The sequence below is a fragment of the Drosophila elegans genome, unplaced genomic scaffold (genome assembly GCF_018152505.1).
Source record: "Drosophila elegans isolate 14027-0461.03 unplaced genomic scaffold, ASM1815250v1 contig_468, whole genome shotgun sequence".
NCBI lineage: Eukaryota > Metazoa > Arthropoda > Insecta > Diptera > Drosophilidae > Drosophila > Drosophila elegans.
Genome location: NW_024545855.1, coordinates 762730 through 783518, shown reverse-complemented (window position 1 = coordinate 783518; position 20789 = coordinate 762730). Strand labels below are relative to the sequence as shown.

General features: G+C 41.1%; 7 protein-coding genes across 9 annotated transcripts; 4 read left to right on the top strand and 3 right to left on the bottom strand.

Moving 5' to 3' along the window:
* Nucleotides 1–57: 57 nt before the first annotated feature.
* LOC108143925 (delta-1-pyrroline-5-carboxylate dehydrogenase, mitochondrial) lies at nt 58–2819 on the top strand. Its single transcript, XM_017268509.1, has 3 exons — nt 58–165; nt 915–1495; nt 1562–2819. The coding sequence occupies exons 1-3, from the start codon at nt 86–88 to the stop codon at nt 2755–2757; spliced, it is 1857 nt and encodes a 618-aa protein (XP_017123998.1). The 5' UTR covers nt 58–85; the 3' UTR covers nt 2758–2819.
* Nucleotides 2820–3237: 418 nt separating this feature from the next.
* On the top strand, nt 3238–6583 carry LOC108143746. Of its 2 annotated transcripts, XM_041709037.1 has the most exons (3): nt 3238–5509; nt 5563–5805; nt 5858–6583. In XM_041709037.1, the coding sequence occupies exons 1-3, from the start codon at nt 3304–3306 to the stop codon at nt 6544–6546; spliced, it is 3138 nt and encodes a 1045-aa protein (XP_041564971.1). In that variant the 5' UTR covers nt 3238–3303; the 3' UTR covers nt 6547–6583. The 2 variants fall into 2 exon arrangements, with proteins under 2 accessions (XP_041564971.1, XP_041564972.1); XM_041709038.1 differs by lacking the exon at nt 5858–6583 and having other exon boundaries at nt 5567–5785.
* A 329-nt stretch (nt 6584–6912) lies between these two features.
* Nucleotides 6913–7341, bottom strand: LOC108143791. Its single transcript, XM_017268315.2, has one exon. It carries the CDS (start codon nt 7331–7333, stop codon nt 6962–6964), a length of 372 nt encoding a protein of 123 aa, XP_017123804.1. The 5' UTR covers nt 7334–7341; the 3' UTR covers nt 6913–6961.
* A 255-nt stretch (nt 7342–7596) lies between these two features.
* Nucleotides 7597–8556, bottom strand: LOC108144051 (ADP-ribosylation factor-like protein 3). Its single transcript, XM_017268695.2, has 4 exons — nt 8325–8556; nt 8136–8270; nt 7846–8082; nt 7597–7781 (listed from the first exon to the last, which is right to left on the bottom strand). The coding sequence occupies exons 1-4, from the start codon at nt 8463–8465 to the stop codon at nt 7734–7736; spliced, it is 561 nt and encodes a 186-aa protein (XP_017124184.1). The 5' UTR covers nt 8466–8556; the 3' UTR covers nt 7597–7733.
* Nucleotides 8557–8753: 197 nt separating this feature from the next.
* On the bottom strand, nt 8754–10521 carry LOC108144050 (ADP-ribosylation factor-like protein 3). 2 transcript variants are annotated; one of them, XM_017268694.2, is made up of 4 exons: nt 10381–10516; nt 9394–9522; nt 9199–9330; nt 8754–9137 (listed from the first exon to the last, which is right to left on the bottom strand). In XM_017268694.2, the coding sequence occupies exons 1-4, from the start codon at nt 10381–10383 to the stop codon at nt 8862–8864; spliced, it is 540 nt and encodes a 179-aa protein (XP_017124183.1). In that variant the 5' UTR covers nt 10384–10516; the 3' UTR covers nt 8754–8861. The 2 variants fall into 2 exon arrangements, with proteins under 2 accessions (XP_017124183.1, XP_017124181.1); XM_017268692.2 differs by having other exon boundaries at nt 9199–9522; nt 10381–10521.
* A 9-nt stretch (nt 10522–10530) lies between these two features.
* On the top strand, nt 10531–12990 carry LOC108144049 (RCC1 domain-containing protein 1). The gene is given in 5 exon segments (XM_017268691.2): nt 10531–10826; nt 11276–11418; nt 11420–11796; nt 12221–12296; nt 12353–12990. Coding segments are annotated over 5 exon segments (1146 nt in total). The 5' UTR covers nt 10531–10741; the 3' UTR covers nt 12818–12990.
* Nucleotides 12991–13348: 358 nt separating this feature from the next.
* LOC108144052 lies at nt 13349–13849 on the top strand. The gene is made up of 2 exons (XM_017268696.1): nt 13349–13435; nt 13503–13849. Exons 1-2 carry the CDS (start codon nt 13431–13433, stop codon nt 13759–13761), a joined length of 264 nt encoding a protein of 87 aa, XP_017124185.1. The 5' UTR covers nt 13349–13430; the 3' UTR covers nt 13762–13849.
* Nucleotides 13850–20789: the final 6940 nt, after the last annotated feature.

Here is a 20789-nt window from a genome sequence, read left to right as displayed (position 1 = left end):
ATCGTTGGCCACATCCCGGAACTAGGTTCTTGAAATTTATAAGCAATCCTTAAGAGGAGAGTGGCGAATCCTACCTTCACGAAATATGATGTCCAAGGTGGCTCATGGCATTGTTTCAAATATGCGGTCAATACTTCCGAGGCTCGAGGCTTCAGTAAAAGGCGGGTGAGCTGCATTCCTTTGATAATTCTCTACCTTATTGCATCACAAAAATAATAACAATTGAGCTGACACTTTTTTGTTATTACTTGTTTGGCTCTTATCGAATTCCCAGCTGTTCTACAATCGATAGTAGCAGAAGTAAAGGCCTCAGTGCTGTGCAGATTTGTATTTCTATGATATAAAATAGCTTAAAATTTAAAATATAAATAATTAAGTTTAAGCTAAATTTACTTATTAATTTGTGTTATTTGAAAAGCCACAATATAATTTATACTGATATACTACTTTAACTTAACTAAATTTGTACTATTTAAAAAGCCATATTATATTTTTAAACTGATACTTCCTTTATTTAACTATTTATTAAATTGATTTTGAAAAGCCATATTATGTTTCTTAAACTGATATATTAATTAAATACTGAATGATAAATAAAATTTTTAATTAGATTAAATATTAAATTTATTTTAATACTTATTTTTTTAGTGACTTTATCGAAATATTAAAAAAACAATTAATTTAAATATATATTTTATAATTTTCTTGCTGTTTATAGATTTGTCATATTTTTGAAGTGAAATTTACTATAAAGTAGCTATATTTACAGATTTGGTTGTCTTGAACATCGATAGCAGTGCAGTTATCGGTTGTAAAGCGCGCCAAATTTAAATTATTTTCTTTATAGAGTATAAATGATTGATTTTATTTGCCAATTTTGTAGAAATTATTGTGAATTATTCTCATATTTTCAGACTCCTGGCAGTTAGAAGCACCAGCAAGAATACCGGTCTGACGGAGCACTTTACGCTGGATGAGCAGGTGGTTAACGAGGAGCTGTTGCAATATGAGGAGGGTTCGGTGGAACGCATGGCACTGGAGAACGCTCTACTGGGAGTTCTTAACAAAGTGGAAAAAGTGCCCATTGTGATCAATGGCCAGGAGTTCCAGGCCAAGGAGGAACTGCAGCAGGTACTGCCTTACAAAATACAACAACCTATAGCCCACTACGGCCACGCCCACCGCGTCCTCATCCAAACGGCCATCGATAAGAGTTTGGAGGCGCAGGTAAAGTGGGACAAGACCAAGCTGAGTGAAAGGATTGATATTTGGGAGCGGGCTGCGGAGCTGATAGCCGGAAAACATCGCTACAACATTATGGCGGCCACAATGTTGGGCCAGGGAAAAACCCTTCGTCAGGCAGAAACGGATGTGGCCGAATTGGTGGACTTTATGCGCATTAATCCTGTCTTTTTGCGTGAACTGGCCAACTATGAACCCATTAATGGCGCCCTGCAGGACTGCAGGAATTCCATGCGGTTGAGAGGACTTTCAGGTATTGTTTTTTTTTTGGAAAAACATATGTTTCTTTAATCAATTTATATATTTTTTTCATCTGCAGGATTTGTGGCTGCCATTAGTCCCTTCAACTTCACGGGCATTGCCGGCAATTTGGCCTACACACCCGCCTTGATGGGCAACTCGGTGCTTTGGAAACCGTCCGATTCGGCCATACTCTCCAACTATTTTGTTTTCAAGGCCATGCAGGAGGCGGGTGTGCCCCATGGGGTGGTGAACTTTGTGCCCGCCGAGGAGATGACCTTTGCCTCTGTGGTCACCCAACATCCAAAGCTGGCGGGTATTAATTTCACCGGCACTTCCAATGTGCTCAAAGTGCTCTGGCAACTGGTGGCCCAGAACATAAACTTCTATGAGAACTATCCCCGTTTGGTGGGCGAGGGAGGTGGCAAGAACTTTCATTTTGTGCATCCTTCGGCGGATCCGGAAATGGCTGTGGCCTGCACCATCAGAGCTGCCTTTGAGTACTCCGGGCAGAAGTGCTCGTCCTGTTCGATGTTGTATGTGCCGGAATCACTGTGGGAGGATCACATACGGCACCCGCTACTCAAAGTCACTTCCTCCTTATTCGTGGGTCCTGCCACCTACTGCGACTGCTTCTGTTCGGCTGTGATTAATCGGAGGGCCTACGATCGTATCTACATGTGGCTGAGATATATCCTCCAGAGTCCCAGTTGCCAGCTTCTGATCGGAGGAACCTGCGATAAGCAAAATGGTTACTTTGTGGATCCCACGGTGGTGCAGGTGAAAGATCTGGATAATATCATATGCAGGGAAGAACTGCTGGCACCCATACTGGGTGTGTACGTGTATCCGGATGACAAACTCAAGGAGACCATGACCAAAGTGGCGGAGATTAATCATGGGCTGGCGGGTTCGGTGTTTGCCAAGGACCAAAACTTCATTCAGGAGGCCTACGAGGCCTTCAGATTCAATGTGGGCAACCTCAATGTAAACGACAAGTCCACCGGTTCCATGGTGGGTCAACAGCCTTTTGGAGCGGGTCACATGACAGGTACCAGCGATAAGTTGGGGACTCCCCACTGCCTGCTGCGATGGACCTCACCGCAGGTGATCAAGGAGTCGTACAAGCCGCATGTGAACATCTATTACCCGTATATGCAGATCACTGAACAAAACCAGGGCATCATTCCCTTGGACAGCGAGCAAAAGGAGGCAGTCGCCCAGGATAACAGCTCCTTTGTGGCCTCCAGTGATGAGGACAATCGCCCCATATAACATCTTTTTAGAGCTTTGTATTCATGATCTAAATTTCTGTGGCAATAAATTAAAAGAAAACATTTAACATTTTTAGAGAAAGTAAAATGGTGTAGTAGTTTTAGCTCAAGAATAAAATCTACACTGGTAAGAAATTCGTAGTGACAAATTTATCGCTTTGGTTTTTATCCATTGCTGCTTTTAGTATTTAAAATTGGAAAATAACAAATTTGTTAAATTTTGTCGTTTGATATCTGAAAATGTAATTTAAATTTAGCTTTCTAATGTTTTCCACGTTCATTAAAATATTTTAAAATTAAGTCATTAAATTTAAAACACATTGTTTTTAACATTAATATTTAATCAATAGTCAGATATTTATTTGATGTATTATTTTATTTATTAATTCATTATTTTAGTGTTTGAGAGACCTTAATTTTAATCCATAGTGACTTTATGACTTATCTCAGCACTTTTGAAAACAAAGTCAAGTATTTCAAACAGTTAAACATGATAAAATATAACCCACTCAAATGATATACCACGGATTCATTGAAAACACATGAGATGTCCAGATATTTGTTTATAATTTCATTATCCCTTGTGATACTGATATTAGTTCCCATCAACTTCGCCGAAGTAGAAGTTCAAAAGGTCAAAATGCCTTTCAAGGAGGCCGCCACTTGGTCAAGAATGTTGGATGGCATGGGTCAACAGTCGCATGTCCACAGACTATATAACGCCTATCGCGATCGTTTGAGAGTCGAGGGTGACGATGCCGATGGCGAGCCAAAATTAAGTCCAATGGAATCGAAAGATGTAGCTAGGAAATTAACGGAGCCCATGACCATGGAAAAAGCCTCTTTAGAAGTTCCCATTTTCTCCGATGAATGGACTATTTCGCGTGGAAAGTCAAACGAATCAATTACTAAAGAAGAAGATCGTCCCATTATCCAATACGATGCCACCGATGAACATTCAAATCCATCGGGAAAATGCCTTGCCCGATTTCCAAATCTGAACAGCGAAAATCAAAGTATTTCAATAAAACCAAAGGTTAAAACTCCACTGGTGGGTAGTATGATCATCATAAAAATGGATGTGCCAGAGAAATTGCTAGGAGCTAAACCTCCGGAAAAGATGAAGGATCCCGGTGAACGCCGAATATTTGAACTCAATCAGATATACAACGAGTTTTTGAAGTCCTGGCAACAGCCTGTCCAAAGTTTGACCCCCAAGACTGAAACGCTAAATAAAAATTCTGCGGGATCTCAGAGATTGAGTGCATTGTTCGAATTGATGGATGTGGTGGAGCGCCTTCAAAAAAGCGATTTGGTTAAGGAATTAGCTCAAAAGATTAACGAGAAAATGGAACCCAATCTGCAGAGTCAAATCAAGCAGGATGCTCTTTTGGTAACCGAAAGTAGAGCCTCCCTAAGAGCCATTAAAAAGAATGATCTCTCTGGACTTTTTGAAAATGTGGAGCCCGGAAGCGCTTCCAAAGCATTCAAGAGAATGTTGGATGACATAAACTCCAGAAGATCAACGATCAAAGCTGGCGGACTTTACGACGAGTACAAGAAAGGTTTCTGTGAGTTATTCAGCGATCATAAATTTCCCAGGGAATCGATGATAACCAGTGAAGCTGATTATCCTTTGGACAGCGAAATGATTCGAAAAAATAATGACAACTTTCCCTGTCGATGTGATAGCTCGAAACCGACCTCTATAATAAGTAATCAAGCAATTGCAATTTCCAAACCAAAAATAAACTATTTAAAGGCCCTGGAAGCATATGTTAAAATGTTCAAGGACAGTAACCAGAACGGCGCTGTTGTTCCGACTAAAGGTCCCAAAATAAACGTAAACTATATGAAGGCCCTGGAAACCTTTATTAAACTGAACAAGGAAAGTAATGAAAACGGTGGCCTAAAGCCTTACTACTTGCCAAATTCTAAAAATCGTCAGCTTGTTTGGAATGATATTCCATTGATTAAGCCAGGTCTAAGTGTAACCGCCAAGAAAAATTTGGAAATCAAGCCAAAGTATGAACCCTCTTGCACTGCCAGCAAAGAAAATGTGTTGCCTGAAAAGGAATCCAAAAAAGAACATAGATTTAAATCTATTCCAAAACAAGACACTAAAAATGAACAGTGTACTCCCAAAACTGAGACCAAATCGGAGCAGTGTACTCCCAAAACTGAGACCAAATTGGAGCAGTGTACTCCGAAAACGGAGACTAAATTGGAGCAATGTACTCCTAAAACGGAGACCAAATTGGAGCAGAGTGTTCCAAAAAATGAGACCAAATTGGAGCTGGGTAACCCAAAAACGAGGACTAAATTGGCGCATCAAGAGGTTTTCTCAGGACTGGATCCAAAGCAAATTATCAGCGGATTGAAGGCCATAAAACAATCGTCCTTCTTCAACCTGGCTGATGAGTATCAGAAGCAAATCGACAACCTAAATCAGGCCTTAAAAACCAAGCAAAGTTGGTGGAAGGAGGTTGTGGAGCGGGGCAAATCTCCTGTCAGAGCACCCATGAAACGGAATGTACCCATGAATAATGCCCAAACTGGAGCTGCTATGCCTTTGCCATATCCCGAGGTTCTGGTCAATCGGGCACCACAAATGGGTGTCATTGATAACATGGCCTCTCAAATGAATCTTTCGCCCTTGGAGATGGCTAAACGAATTGTGGCAAATGGTCAAAACTATGCGCTCAATCCAGGTGTACCAAGAGTCGGTTTTGTGCAAACTAACATACAACCAGGTATGTACGGAAAACAATGGCTTAATAGTTGTTATATGTATCTCCTTTAAAAGCAAGTCAGATCGGAGGTAGCTTCAAGAAAGAACAAGGTATCATGTGCCAACAAGTGGGTCAGCCGTTACAACAACCTCAACAGCAACCAGATTCCCAGGAGCAAACGGAGCAGATGGGGATTTCCCCGGTCTTAGACAAGATACTCCAGCGTTTGGAGAACATTCAGTCCACCAAACGCAATCAGTCGTCGGAGGAGGAGACGGCAAAGGAACTGCCCTGCTGCTTTGTGGATCCAGCTGATGGTTTACCATACCACTTTGAACTAATGTTTAAACTAATTTCGATTATTAACAGGTGCCCCCTGTGAACTGAACGGCTCCTGGGAATCTCTTGTCCTGGGAGTTCGCATTAACATCCGATCCAATGCCACAACGACTGTGGATGGGGAGGCAAAGGCAAAGGCCACCTGTTCGCAACACAAAGGGGGTCGTGGCCATCGTAGATTTGTGCGGCAGTGCGTCAAGATGAACAAGAGTCAGTTGAAGGATATCGCAGAGGTGAATTCCACCAAACCTCATGGCGTGGTCCTAAGCATTAGTGTGCAAGAGACAGTGCCGCCGAGAGCCCACGATCTGCTGGATAATCTCACCGACTGGAGCTTCTCGGGCCATGCCTCAATGATCCTCGGCGGACCGATGTCGATCTCCTTTCGCAAAGGGAACTCCAATCTGATTGGACACTTTGTTGGCTACTGTCGCACCTGCGGTTGCGTGGACACCATTTTCGGGTCCTGGACCTTTTGTCAGCCCTCGCGGGATTGTCAGGATATCTGCATGTCGCTTGTGGATCGGCGGGATATGCTGCGGAGATACAGCATGGATGAGCGGCGCATGAATCGGTTCAAGGAGCAGCTCTACATGAGCAGCAAATTCGCAAAGATGGAAAAAGAGCGACTGCGATCCGAGCTGGAAAAGTCTCGTTGCCAAACTCAGGGTGAAGCTAGTGCGAATAGTCCTAGTCCTTCTAAAAGTCAAAGCTGTTAAAAATTTTATTTTGATTTCTTATGTACTTTAATATTTTTTATAAATTTTACTAAGTTTGTGCTTAAGAGAGGAATTGTTTTGATTTTAAATAAACTTTTAACGAAAAACATCATTTTGAAACAAAATATGAAAACTTTCAAAAATGTCAAAAAAGACTTTTAAAGCTGTTGCGCAAAAGTATGCAATAATATATTTTGAGTCCTGACATTCAATGGATTTTGAGTTTCTATTTTTATACTGCATACTTTTAGACACCCTTTAAGTTATTCAAAAACCTAACGTGTTCTGTGGCACCCTATGTACGTTTGTTTCTGTATAAATTTGTTTTTTTACAAAAGAAAACAGTTTCCCAAATTCAAATCAGTCTTTTCAAGTCAATGCTCGCAGTTTATTTTGTCACGCACAAGTAGATATCTTACAACCGATTCTCCTGCCTCCTTTGGTGATGAATGAACGACATGGTAAAACCAATCGAACGTTTCACGCAATGCTCATCCATTTGCTCGTCCAGGATGCACTGCCTCAACAGTCCCGCTGCGTAGTTCGTGATCCTAGCTTTAGTGTCCTCGCTGTCAATCCGTTCCAGTCGCTTATCCACCTTGTGCATTAGGACATAGGCCTCGGGATAGTGGGCCACTTCGCAGGGCCACCGAGGAGAATGCGGATGATCCAGGGACACTATGTACTCCTGCATTCCAGAACTATCCTCCTCCTTAGATCCACGGAGGGTGTTGGCCTGGACCAAACCCAGTGCTGAGATGAGTAGAATCACGAGAGTAGAGTTCATTGCAACGACTGTTGTTAAACTGTGAAAATGCATTCTATAACTCACCCTTTTTATAGGTCTCACATGACAACAAGAAAAAAGCGCCGCCTGATAATCGAGTGGAGGCACTGTGGGAAAAAGGGCTTCGGCCTCACATTGTTGCTATTCAGACACGAGCTTCTCAGCTTTTGAGAGGGTCAATGTCGGGTCACTGATTAGCTGCAGCCTTCATATAATAAATATTGGCAAGCTGCATCAATGCCATAATGTTTAAAAACTATAAGGAAGCTAAGGAATATTTTTTATTCTTATCAGAATAAATACACAATGTTTGTTTCCAAAATGACTCATTAAATATATTAAGTACACAGTTTTCCCAAAATGCAAAGGCACTTTTTAAGAAATATCAAAAATTGTAAAATCACTTCTTGTTCTTATCGATCTTATTGGTAATCCAGTCCATGATTTCCTGACGCAAAAAAAATATATATATTATGTTTAAAATGTTATATTAAATGTAAAACTTCACCCACCGGTATCCCAGACCCTGTTTGCATAGAACATTCCTTAATGGTCCAATCACGACCCTGTAAGCGTTCCAGACCCATTAAATCGATGACTGTGGACACGGGCAGAGATCCCGAGGTGTCTTTTTTATTGGACACGATCAGCAGAGGAGCTTTATTGAGTTCCTGGTGCATCAGGACATCGCATAAAACACATCGAGCCTCACTTAGGCGCAGTGCATCCTTGCTGTCCAGTACAAAAATCTATGCTTTCGGGATTATAGTCAAGTCTTTAATTTTAAAGAAACCCCGCTTACCAAGACCTTTGCTTTCTGGTAATAGTTGGGCCAAATCTGCCTGTTCTTCAGTTCGCCATTAATATCCCACAACTGCACTTTGTAATTATTGATTGTGAGGGTCCACTCACTGACCTGCTTGTTAGGTTCTTTTGACTGTAATTATTCGGGGGTACATTTGGAATAAGCAAAAAAACTCCAAAGTCTTACATCACCATTATAAATTTCTGCCAGTCGGGCTGTCAACGTTGATTTTCCAGCATTATCTAGCCCTAAGATGAGCAGACAGGATCTGTGTGAACCCGTGGGCAGAATCTTTTTAATGAGCGTTACGGGTCCGTAAAAACACATGGGGATTGGAATGTCACAAATTTTTAAGTAATAAAATTTAGTAAGGAAAAGTAAGGGATTTACAAGGCAGAGCCTTCTACACTTTGTTAATCATTATAAAGTAATATAAAGTTATTAGCAGCACTTCTGAATTTTTTGGTGTAAGGTTTTTTTCTTAAAATCCCACCAGCTTTAATAGTTCTTTTGTTAAAATAACTTTAAAAATATTGAAAATTTAATTTAAATCTCTTTTTTTCAACTTATTTTCAATCAATTGCTTATGAGAAGAAATAAGAAATAAGTCATGAGTAAGCGATTAAATCCTTAGGGTATATTGAGGTGACATTAATATTACGTATATATTTGTAATTTAGATCTTAGAGAAAACTTAACAGGCAAATATTACGATAATTGGGGCTACTTCTTCATGTTCTTGCAGACCCAGTCCATGCCCTCCTTGAGGCCAATGCCATTCACTGCGGTGCAGGCCTTGATTTCCCAGGTCCGCCCCTGCAATTGCACCAAGCTCATCTTCTCAGCCACCTCGGAGGCACTCATGGCATCCGGCATGTCCTGTTTGTTGGCGAAAATCAGCACGGGAACCTGTTTCAGCCGGTTGTCCATCAGCATCTCGAACAGTTCGCTGCCCGCTTCAGGAAGTCGAGTCCGATCAGTACAGTCAATTACGTAGATCTTAGAATTAATAATAATATTTTAAGTAAGCAATAAATATTGAGATCTATCAAAGTCTCACCAGCACATCAGTGTTAGCAAAGTAGTTCTTCCAATACGGTCTAATCTTCCATTGACCTCCGATATCCCAAACATTAAGCTTAAAACCATCGGCTGCCACGGACTTGATGTTAAATCCGGCCGTGGGCGTTACCTGCGGGGTTTCACTCCGTATTTTATGGGGAAAACGAAACCAGTTCACGGCCCTCATACGCACCGTGGTTATGTCCTCCGAGGCCAGTTGCTTCAGTATCGTCGTCTTGCCCGCATTGTCCAATCCCAGGAGCAGGATGCGAGCCTCCTTTTCCGGATTGGGTCTCAGTTTACGCAGCAGCGAAAGCAGACCCTTAAAGAATTTTAAATATTAATCATTTTTTTGCGGTAAGAGTTAACCCTTCAAACAATGTTTTGAATAACCTGATTCCCATCAGGCTGGGAAGTATTCTCTGAAAAAACTTTGATATGCAAGATTGTGATTGTGAGGTGGACAAACGAAGTTATTTTACAAGAAAAAGAGTTAAACAAACAAGAGTTAGACCAAAATATTGCATAATGAAAGTCGTACTTTCAAACATTAGAGGTGTTTGCTCATATATCTAAGCGAAATGTGTCACCAAATTACTTTTTTGTTGTTGTATAAATGTGAATTATTTGCGAATCGATTAAAAAAGGCTTAAAAAAAAAAAAAGCACTTGCTGATAGGTGAAAAACAGCTTATCAATTACTACACTATTACACAGAAAAACGGAATTTTTGAACTGAGATAAGTAAGTGCATCAGAAGCAAACAAAAACGGTGGTTTTCAATTGTTTTAATGGAGCAATGTATAAATAGAAATTAATATGCTTAATAAAACTGTGATTTCAATAAATAAAAACAACAATTTTATTTTTTTTTTTTTTTGTAAATAAATAAAATTTTAAACCCATTAGTTTGTTTATATAAGTTTTACTTAAACTGTGTTCAACTGTTGCTTCTTGTTTTTACCGAACCACCCTCTTTTTTGAATACCGATATGTTCGCGCCAAAATTGTGGCTTAAGTGCTGGAAAAAGTTCTTTTGGAAGCGCAGCCAACATAACAAAGTAGTGTTGAAAAGTTTTGCGTTGGTTTCCATGGCGACGATCGCGAAATGAAAACAAACCGAGCAATTACGGAATAACAAGGCACTTAATTAGCTGTTACCGAACCGGGAGATAACCTACCATCCTCTAATCTACGTCGGAACGAAAGTGGGAACGATATCTATATCTATATCAAGATCCCTCGGATCCGATAATCCGCTGGCTGTCCGGCGACGAAGTCTTCTGGTGGTCAAAGTCAGAAAAAGTCCGGAAATTTGGAAAACTCGGGCACTGGATCCACCACCAAACACAACATCACAGTTTCAGCGCTGCACAGCTACTAAAAACATATACAAATTCGCTCAACGCTCCAACAAATTCTGGACAGCAACAACAAAGCGTCGCCGAGCAACCGCTGCAAGGGAGCGAAAGAGAGGGGGCGAGTGGAGAGTGGGTGGGGGAGCGGAATCGAAATTGGAACGGGAACGGGAACGGGAAGAAGATGCCGCTGCTATTTACGGGCTTCAACGCATTTGGCCAGCATGAATGTGTAAGCGGCGACGTCGACTGCGCTGCCGGCTTTAGCGGTTTGTAACCGGCAACAAAAGCCGACGATCACTTAGTACTTACAGTAGACACTCACTAGCTTGAATCAGTAGCTTACTTTGGTAGGGCAAAGCTAACAGCAAACCCAGACTGTTTCTGTTACCTTTTGTCTAATTGTTCGGAAATAACTATACACTATCTATAGAATGAAATCAAAACTCAAGTCGCCTTTCTTGTTCTTATGGTAAACTAAACTAAACTAAACTATATTAATATTTATTTATCTATTTAGGTTTACAAAGTAAAGATTGCAAGACTATCTTAATTTAATAAGATAGATTAATAAAAATAATAATTAAGAAATATAGATTTGTTAGCTGTAAAATTGATTTGCTAAAATTTCTTTAAATTTAGAAAACTACACTGAGAAAACTTATTTTTGTAGAGGTTCCACCGTATGCATACTAATTCAATCCTGCCTTCATTACAGAAATAAATGCGCCAGTCTCGACTGAGAACCAGTGCACGATCTCGGTCGGCTGGCGGTATGCGGCTATCGCTTTGGGCCGGAAGTTATGGCTGCGTGGCCTCTTGGATGATGGCCCAAATGAGTGCGTGACCCTCGAGGCGGCGGGGGGACATTAAAGCCCTGGCCGCTGGCGATTCCTACTGCCTGGTGCTACTCCACAGCGGTCTTCTGTACCGCGTGCAACCCAAACTGCAAGGGGAACTACTAGTTGTTAGACTAGAAGCTCCACCCCAAACCAATTCGAGAACAAAGCGCTCTATCTTTGGTGTTCCCAAGGCGCCCCCATCGCCGATCATCGAGCACATTGCCTGCGGATCCCATATAAACGTAGCGGTCAGTTCGGAGAACTCCGTGTACAGCATTCCCAGTTGCCTGCATCAGTTTGCCGAGCGGCAGTTCCGAGTGAAGCAGCTCCAATGTGGCCATGAACACGCCGTACTTCTCAATGTCAACGGTGACGTATTCACCTGGGGAAATGGACTGTAAGTGGGGGCCATAAATGCACTTGGTTGTGCAGAAATACCTTTGCCGAGGGTCTTTTACTTCAGCCAGAAGTTTGTTAAGTATGGAGGGAACTTAAAAGTTAATTTGAAGACTTTTTTTAAAGAAAAAATGCAATTTAAAGTATCTAGGAGCAACTATATCTATACTGTTTTGACTGATTTTTATATAAATATAAACAAAATGTAGTGTGGATGTTATAAGGATCATCTTGAAAAAAGAGATACAATATATTTGAGTTTTTTATGGTGTAATTCTTTTTTATTTATTTACCTTTAAATGTTTATTAATTACCAAATCGAATTTATTTTGCTGTACGGGTATTTAAAGATTTAAAGCCATAATCTAGCTATTTTCTTATTTCAATTTCTTACTTTTTCTGCACATTCGTGTCATAATTAACAGACGCGGACAGTTGGGTCAGGCCGCACTGAAAGTGGAGGAGACGCCGCAATTGCTGGAGGCGCTGGCGGGGATCAAGGTACATATTTGCTTCGTCCACTTATCATTACAGTGACAATCTTAACTGTCTTGCAGATAACTCAAATAGCTGCCGGTGGTTGGCACAGTGCGGCCATATCCGCCTTCGGAGACCTCTACACTTGGGGCCTCAACTGCAGCGGACAGCTGGGAGTGCGGGTGATGAAACCCGGGGGCTTCCTCAAAGAGCCCACTGTATATCCGCTGCCGCAGTTGCAAGATCTGCCCGAATGTGGTTGCGGTTGCTCCAAAGAGGCGGAGGCCAACGATGATCACGATGACGATGAATGTGCTCCGCTGAGGGTGTTCGCTGGATCTCGTCACACTCTGCTGATCCGACGGTGCGGGCGGCTATGGGCCAGTGGATGGTGCAAGCACGGTCAGCTGGGAAAGCAGCTCCAAAACCTGTCTTATTTGGACGCATTTCGGGCCCTTGATGGAATCTGGATGAACACTAGCTCTGATAATGTTCTCTGCGGTCCTTGGTCAACGCTGCTTTATTTAAAGGAATCAAAGAATTGAAAACACGTATGTACAGTGTAAAAGGCTGTGAATCTTACATGAAAATCGTTTCAAAGTATACCATAAAATTTAAGAAACTTTTAAATTACAAAATTTAAAGGGTATGTTTAATATTAAAACTAAAAAAAAAATTAAACAATAAAATTCTATACCAGCTATGGCAGCTGTTTCAAGATTTTTTTAAAGTGTGTCATGTCAAAAAAGCTCAAAAAAAGCCAAACTCATTCATGTAACTTAAATGTTAAATGATTCCAACATGGAATTCTACAGAGAAAGCGACCCTCTGCGGCGAAATTTGGAAGCTGTAAGGTGAACTGTGCCGTCAGATGTCAAACGAAACATGTAGAAGTGGTGTAAATTCTTAAGTAAAATCGAAAAGTGAAACATTTTATGGAAGTTAAGAAAATTTACCGAAAGTAAGAAAATTGAGTGGAAAATTTTTCAGACCGATCTTGACCTGAAAGACGATCGCCATTGACGTCTGTGCTGGTCTTCTGAATATGTTATACAGATTAGCCAAAGCTAAGTAGGCCTCGGAGTATGTGTTCGACTTGGGAAAATCAAAATTACTCAAATCCAACTACAGGCTAGAGGTGGGGGAAAATCGTGGTTCATGGCGTAAGTCAATATGTTAGGGGGTTATCTATGTTTCTTGATCTATAAAAAAAACTCCCTTTATACCCAGTCCCAGCGTATTCATCGTCCTTTTTTGGCGCCTCTCCGTGCAGCTTCTCTACCCGTATGGATACATGGACTGTTCGCTGCAGGATGCCCTGGCCAACGACAACCTAATATGGAGCATGGGAGATCGGATGGAGGTGCAGCTGTTGAAGCTGATGCGCAAATCTTTTCGGACCACGACCATGCTCGTGCTGATGATGGAGTTGATGGCCATGCTGGAAGCAGCCCTGAATTTTCCACTGGACCTGGCCGCCAGAATTTAGTCCCGGGATTGAACTCTGTCCCTGGGAAGTGTTCTCACACCGTTTCATTTATCGTCCCATCAAAACAACAGTGCTCAAATAATTTCAACTTGGGGTAGGACTGTTATTGTGCCAACGTTCGTCGTCGTCGTAGTTGTCGTCGCTGCCCATTTAATCAGTACATTTTATTTTTAAAAATGCTATTAAACAATATTTGCCTTAGCAAAAGTCAGACGCGTTCGCAGTGCAATAAACTTTTCAGCACTTGAGCCGCTCGACTGACTGACTGATTGACCGAACGACGGACGTTGGGATTTTTTCTTTGTTTTAACTTTAACTCTGCGCGAACTCGTGATTATTTCGATTTCGTGGAAGTGCGTTCCACGCGAAGGTTTCGATTGGAATTTCATGTGTGCCATATGGGTTATATTCGTTCTGATTGCAGTTCAATTGGCTCGACTAAAATGCTCCTTTTGATAGCTTAAGCCCTCTTAAAACGGAAGATTTTATGGTTTTGTTCTGCGATTTGATTACAAAACTTATTACTTTGGGTGCCACATAATAATATATTCTTCTTCTTAAGAAATATTAGAAGTGATAAAACCTGTAAGGGTTTTTAAAGGAATTACTCAATTTTTATTTTAATTATTTATTGTAATTTTTTTTATTGTATCTTTTTATTTTTATTTTTAAAGGTTTTTATTAAACCTTGTCCGCCAGTATAATAAAAGCTTATACATTTTTATCTACAATCGTACATAAGTCGCCTCTATAATGAGTTTTTTATTTTTTAACAAAATGTTTGTACACTTAAGCCTTACTGAAGCTAGACAAATTTTTTTGCTTTTGTTTTAGTTTTTGGTAAGCGTTCCATTAAGGTCTTAAAATTTTATAGTCTCAGTTTAAAATATATCAATTTCTTGTAGCGCCTTTAATCGTCGACACAGCCCCACCATTTATAAATGCCCATTCCATATATATGTACATTCACGATCCTATAAGCGAATTTCCCGCAGTATAGTCCGCGAGCGGGTTCAACGCTTTTATGTTATTTGCCAAATGAAAAAGTAAAAAACAAATGTTTATCTTACAATACACTGGGTGGCAGTTCAGTGGAGTTCTGGCGACACGCACACATGGTGCGTAGATAGGCTTTGCTTTTGGGCTTTACTTTTTCATTTTATGATCGCTTCGCTTTTTTTCCCCTTTTTTCGTTGGCAAACTTTGTTATCGTCAAAAAAAAGAAACTCCCGTCGGAATATGATCGTCTGTGTGTCAGTTTTAGGTCGCGAAACTATTTGCAGCTAGAAATTGCCACTGCACGGTGACTAAGATAAAAAGAGAGGGGCTGATGCGTCCAGAAAGAGAGGGCGAGATCGCCGGGGAGTTCAAGCGCCTCGCTCAAGGCAGCTCTGCTGTCTGCAGCTTATCAGGGCAACTGGAACCACAACCACTCGGAGCGGCAAGTACGAAAAAGTGCTAATTGTAAACCCTATCCCCTCCTTTTTCGAGGCGTTTTCGTTACTCGAAAATTGTAATTCATGCGTGCCCAAGCAGACGCCAAAGTTTCAACAGAACTCAGTCAATCATAACCGACAAAAAAGTGCCCAAGAACACTCCTCTTTGGTCAGGGAGTCAGTAGTAGTAGTAGTAGTAGTAGTAGTAGTAGTAGTAGTAGTGGAAGTGGCATTAGTTGTCTGCACCTTCGGTTTGGGGAGTGTTTGTGTTTGCCCTCTGTCCAAGGGGCAGCTGGAGATCGAGATCCCTCTCCAAGTGCGTGCCACTCCGCATGCAACGCTGAGTAGTGGCCTCCAGTAGCCGATTCGCAGTCAGATCCATGTCCATGCTTAGAAGCAGAGCAATCAACACCCGCCTCAATAGAAGTACAGGGAACGCTCGTGAATGTGCCTCAAAATGCATGACGGAAAAGGTAGCGGTTCAGGATAATTTTATATCATTTGAAATAAATTACCTGTTTGTGGAATTAATTGTGCGTTTTTTAATTGCTCTGGTGAAATTAACTTAAGCTAACTTTACTCTAACATTTACACCTTCAGGTAAAAATTAACCTGGCACAAGCTTAAGTGCGTCTTAAAAATAAATTACAAACAGTATTAAAGTATAAACATTAATTCAACACTTAATAGTAAAGTACCTGTACTTTTTTGTTTAATTTCTGTAAGTCTGTAGTCTAAAACTACTTGAGTTTTATTTTGATACTTTCGTAATATAAAAAGGAATTAATTGTTTAGGAAATACATAACTAATATTCAAATTATTTTTATTAAAAATAAAAGTTTAAGTGAAATACACAAACAAATTTAATTGTTATAATTTTTATCTCCTCTTATCTCACCGATGGCTTACATTAAATTTTTTAAAATAAGGCTTTTCATATAACGACCTTTCACTGTACTAGGCCTTTTTTGTGAGTTGTTTGCGAAATCATCATAGCTTGGCCCATTCCCCCTGCACTCCCTTTTCCTGACCTACCTTGGCGCCTGGCCTGGCCAACACATGTTCGCATGCAGTTCAGTATCTGTGTGCCCACAGCCTATTTGCTTTTGGGCGTACATTGAACCACAAAGGCCCTGAGCTCGGCGCCACCCCCAACTAATCATCACTTTGTTGCTGCGTTAATGACTCGCCTTGGATTTGCCAGTGTCAACTCCCTTTGGAGCTTACCATTTAAGTGGAATGCACCAAAAAATGAAAAAAAAACAAAATAAATAATAAAGTACACACAGGGAAAAGGAAGTCGTGCTGGAGAGCGTGTTCCCAAAACGTTTTGGCATCCCAAATGGATGTCGGTGCTCCTCCCCTATCACTCAAAGTGCCATAAAAATTATGCATGAATGTATTTGCTTCATTTCTGCACTTTTTTTTTCCCATTTTGGCCAAATATAAAAAGTGCCGCACACCCCCCAAAAAAAGTAAAAACCAAAAAAAAAAAAAAAAATATATAAAAAAGGAGGAACGAAAATGAAACGAATGCAGGAGCGTCGCATTTTTACGGCTCCATTCATGTGACGACGGAAGTGTCAAGTGGCTGTTGGCAACTCGTCGTCGACGGGAAAAACTTCCCAACCTCCCCCCCCCAAAAAAAAAAAAAAAACAAAACGGGACCACCCACCCACTTTTCCTGGGCGTCCTTTTCGTCAACGTCGCCTCTGTGCATCGAAAATGCCGTTATTGTTGCCAGTTGTCTACATGCTCTATGCTCCCATGTACATCACATCACATCAGATCCCCCTTGGTGCCCCGTTTTGACTTTTTTGTGCCCCCGCGAAACCCTTCTAACCATGTCTACTACGTGTGCCCAAGTTGCATTTTCGCTCTCTTTCACACCCTCTATCCCCGTCTCATTCCCCAGCACCACTGACGTCTGTCGTCGAGTGGGCAAACTTTTTAGCGTATGCATGTGTATGTTTCGTTTTTCACCATTTCTTTTTTTTTTCTCACATTTTTCTCCATTTTTACCATTTTTTTGTGTGTACTTTGCTTCATTTTTCTATGCCCTTCATTTAGCTGGCTTTGTTCTTTTTGGGGTACAGTTGTGCTCGTAGGGTTAAGTAGCCTCTGCCCCGGACGAATAAGTAGCTGCAGATGCCAGTTCCTAAAGTTGACGTCTGCACTTTTTGGAACAGGCTGTGGAAGGGTTCTTAAGACAGAAGTCTAAGGGTTCGGATGTAAGAAAAATATTTGGATTGCTTAAATGGAAGAAAGCAATGCATCGATGGTGAAACCATCAATAGAAATTGAGTTTAGACCACCCAAAAACTTAATGAACTACCAAGGCTCAAAGTAATCCTTAGAATTTTTGGTTTAAGATTAAAAAAAATTTATGATAATATTAAAACTTGAGCTATACCAATTTTCAAATAGATATTTAGTCCTACTGGCTATAATTATAAGTTTAATAAAAATGTTTATAAAAATGTATTGTATATTCAAAATATTTATTTATTGTTAGATTATTAGACTTCCAAATTAAAACAAATGAAAATTCATATCTATCCTATACAAAATGACCGCCAACCAAGTATGGCAGCACTTTATCTTTTGGGTGGTATATTTTCAAATCAATTTTTTGAAATAATAATTTGGTTTTTTGGAACTATATTCCTCATATCTTGTTTAAAGCTTATTCTTGGAAAATCGAGCATAAAGATTTCTGAGTTTTTCAATTCCAACTTCACAGCAGCGCAGAAGTCTTATCGCAAATAAACTTTTCACAATTATTGGTTTAATTCCATTACGCACAACTAAGTAAGTAAGTGTAATTCCTGAAAATAAACTCAACGGGCATGCCAGGAAAACTTCACAGAGAGTCACTGCAATTAATGACATTTAACCGTCAACCCCTGACCCGTCGCCTAGGAACAAAACTCCATGTTTTGGCACCCACTCCTGCTGAAAATGCCATGACAGCTGTCTAATTTGTCGCCGTAATTTGCGTTGACAAGTTGATTGTCCCGCTCATGCCAGGCACTCCTAATTGCAGTTAGCCACTTACATAACCAGCAACGATAGACCCGATTACATGATTACACTGCTGTCCGCAGAGTCCGGGCCAAAATCCACGAGACCCCGACAGTCTGGTCCATGGGGCATCCGCTTTCGCTTTCGCTTTCGATGTCCGACGCCCGATGCTTTCTGGCCTAGCGCATCCTCGGCGACTCGTTGGCCATTTGCATTGCACTGCCTCTGTTGGTCTAATGAAATTCTGTTGCCACTTTTCGACCTTCACTGGGGCTTGCTGCCACCTCCCCCCACCTGCTGCTGCTGCTGCTGCTGCGGCTGCTCTTCCACTGCACTTTTTGGCCAAACAAAACGCCCAAAACGGCGTCCACTCGTGACCATGGCCATGACCATGCTGTCTGGCCCCGGTTGCCGTTGCCATTGCCTTCTCTTGCCTGTTATTTTTGGCATCACCAGCAACAGCATCAGCATGGAAACGAAACGAAACGTGCTGCCTGCCCAACTGCATTTCCCGGCTCTGGCCGCGTGCCACCAGTTGCCTGTTGCCTGCTGGCGGTACACTGCGCCAAACGTGTTGCTAGTGTCATTTTGGGCAACCAGTTTTGTAAAAGTTAAATTTGTTGACTTCAAAATTTATCGAACCAATTAAAACATTAAATTTCGGGGACAAGGTTTCCTAAGAAATAACACAAATTAGCATAGTTCTCAAAGACATTTAATAGATATGTATACTTTTTTCTTGCCGAAAAAATTTGACTGTATTAAAAACAAGTATATGTAAGATATCGTTAACCATAGATTGAAATTGTAAAGGTAAGGTTTGATAAATGTGTACATTTCCATAAAAAAAGAATTAAAACTAAATATGGTAAAAGTTTTCAAGATATAACTTTAAGGCTTAATTATAATTTTTTTTTTAAATATTTTTTGCTTGCAAATAGTGTCTGTGAAAAATGCAACAAATTTGCTAATAAGTTTTTCTTCTTGTGCACATATATCTGTGGCATTGGGGCGATGCCGGGCACTGGAGTTGGACTCGGATTTGTCTGGCACTGCATCCTCTGGTGGTGGTGGTGGCGTGGCGGTGGTGCTGTGGTGGTGGTAATGCTGTGGTGGCATTGACATTGGCGGCGAAAGTGTGGCACCGGGCAGGCACACTTCGCAACAGTTGTATTTTTGGCTTGTTACATGCCGCCATGCCATTTGAATGCCACACTGCGTATACGTAATGCGAGCGCTCTATTTTTTTGTGAGTGCTTAAATACAATGATTCCATTGAAAAAGTATGAATGGAGATTACGGCATTATGGTTAAGTTGGATCGTCTCCATGTCGCGTTGAAAAGTTTCGGAGAGTTCTTCAAGTCGAACTGAATGTCCTTAGAACTTGTGACTTGTGCACTTCAACTTTTCCACTCCACAACTTTTCGCTTGAGGTCGCCTTCGCTCTCGTATGTCAGAATCTATTCCCATTTTTAATCTCACTCTCCTTACGATAATATGCACAATTTTTTCCAATGTCTGGCCAAAAACCGTCCACATGGCTGTCATGTCTGTATTTTGCGTTTTTTCGCTTTTCCGTCTGTCTTTCGGCTTTGGCTTTACTTCCCCGATCCCAAGCCAACCATTCGATTTACATGCTTCGATACTTTGCGATTCTCCGACTCCGTCGCCGTCTCCAACTAGCAACTTCATCTCGCATGGGTATGGGTATTTTTCTGCTGGTCTTCCATATATATTTCTTTTTTGCTTCTTTTGCCCCATGCTTTTTGCTCGTTTGCATATTAAAATTTCATATATGAATTTTTGCTTTATTAATATATCTTGCAGTTATTTTCGTTGGTTGGCTACGGGTTAGTTGGGTTCTTGCTCCATTTGCCCCATCAAAATGGATGTTGAAATTAAATTTCATTTGTGTCTTCACAGCTTAGTGAGGAGAATATGCGGAAGAGGATGATGGTGATGGTGATGGTGATGGTGCGAGAGCATTGCGGTTCTGTTCAGTTCTGTTCTGGGGTTTTTTTTTGCATCTGGCCATGGGGCTATGGCTATGAATATGGCTATGTGCATGTGGATCTGGATCAGGGGCTTAGCCAGCGCGAATTATTGAATTATTTCGCCAGCAGCTGGTAAATTCGATTTGCTCGCTGGCTGCCATATCACTTGCAGCATATGTATCCGCATCTGTGTATCTTCTTCGTCAGTCGTATCTCTGTATATCTGTATCTACTGTATGTAACGTACATATATAATATTCCCATCAGCGTGCGGAGTTCAACTAATTTGTTTTTACTTCATTGCATCGACAGAGCGTCGTCGATGACGACGGCGACGTCATTGAAAATTAGACAAATTGGAAGAGTCAAAATGGCAAAAAATATAATAATAATGTGTGAGAGGGGGGAAATCAGCAATTCTATAAACACCAGTCCCAGTCTGTGTCGTCTGCGTTGAGTGTGAAGAAGTTGAAGTTGAAGTTGGCGAGCCGAACCAATACAGCTGCACAATCAATTTGCACACACCAATACAGCGATGGCATATCATTTAAGTAGCAAACATCGCGCCCCCA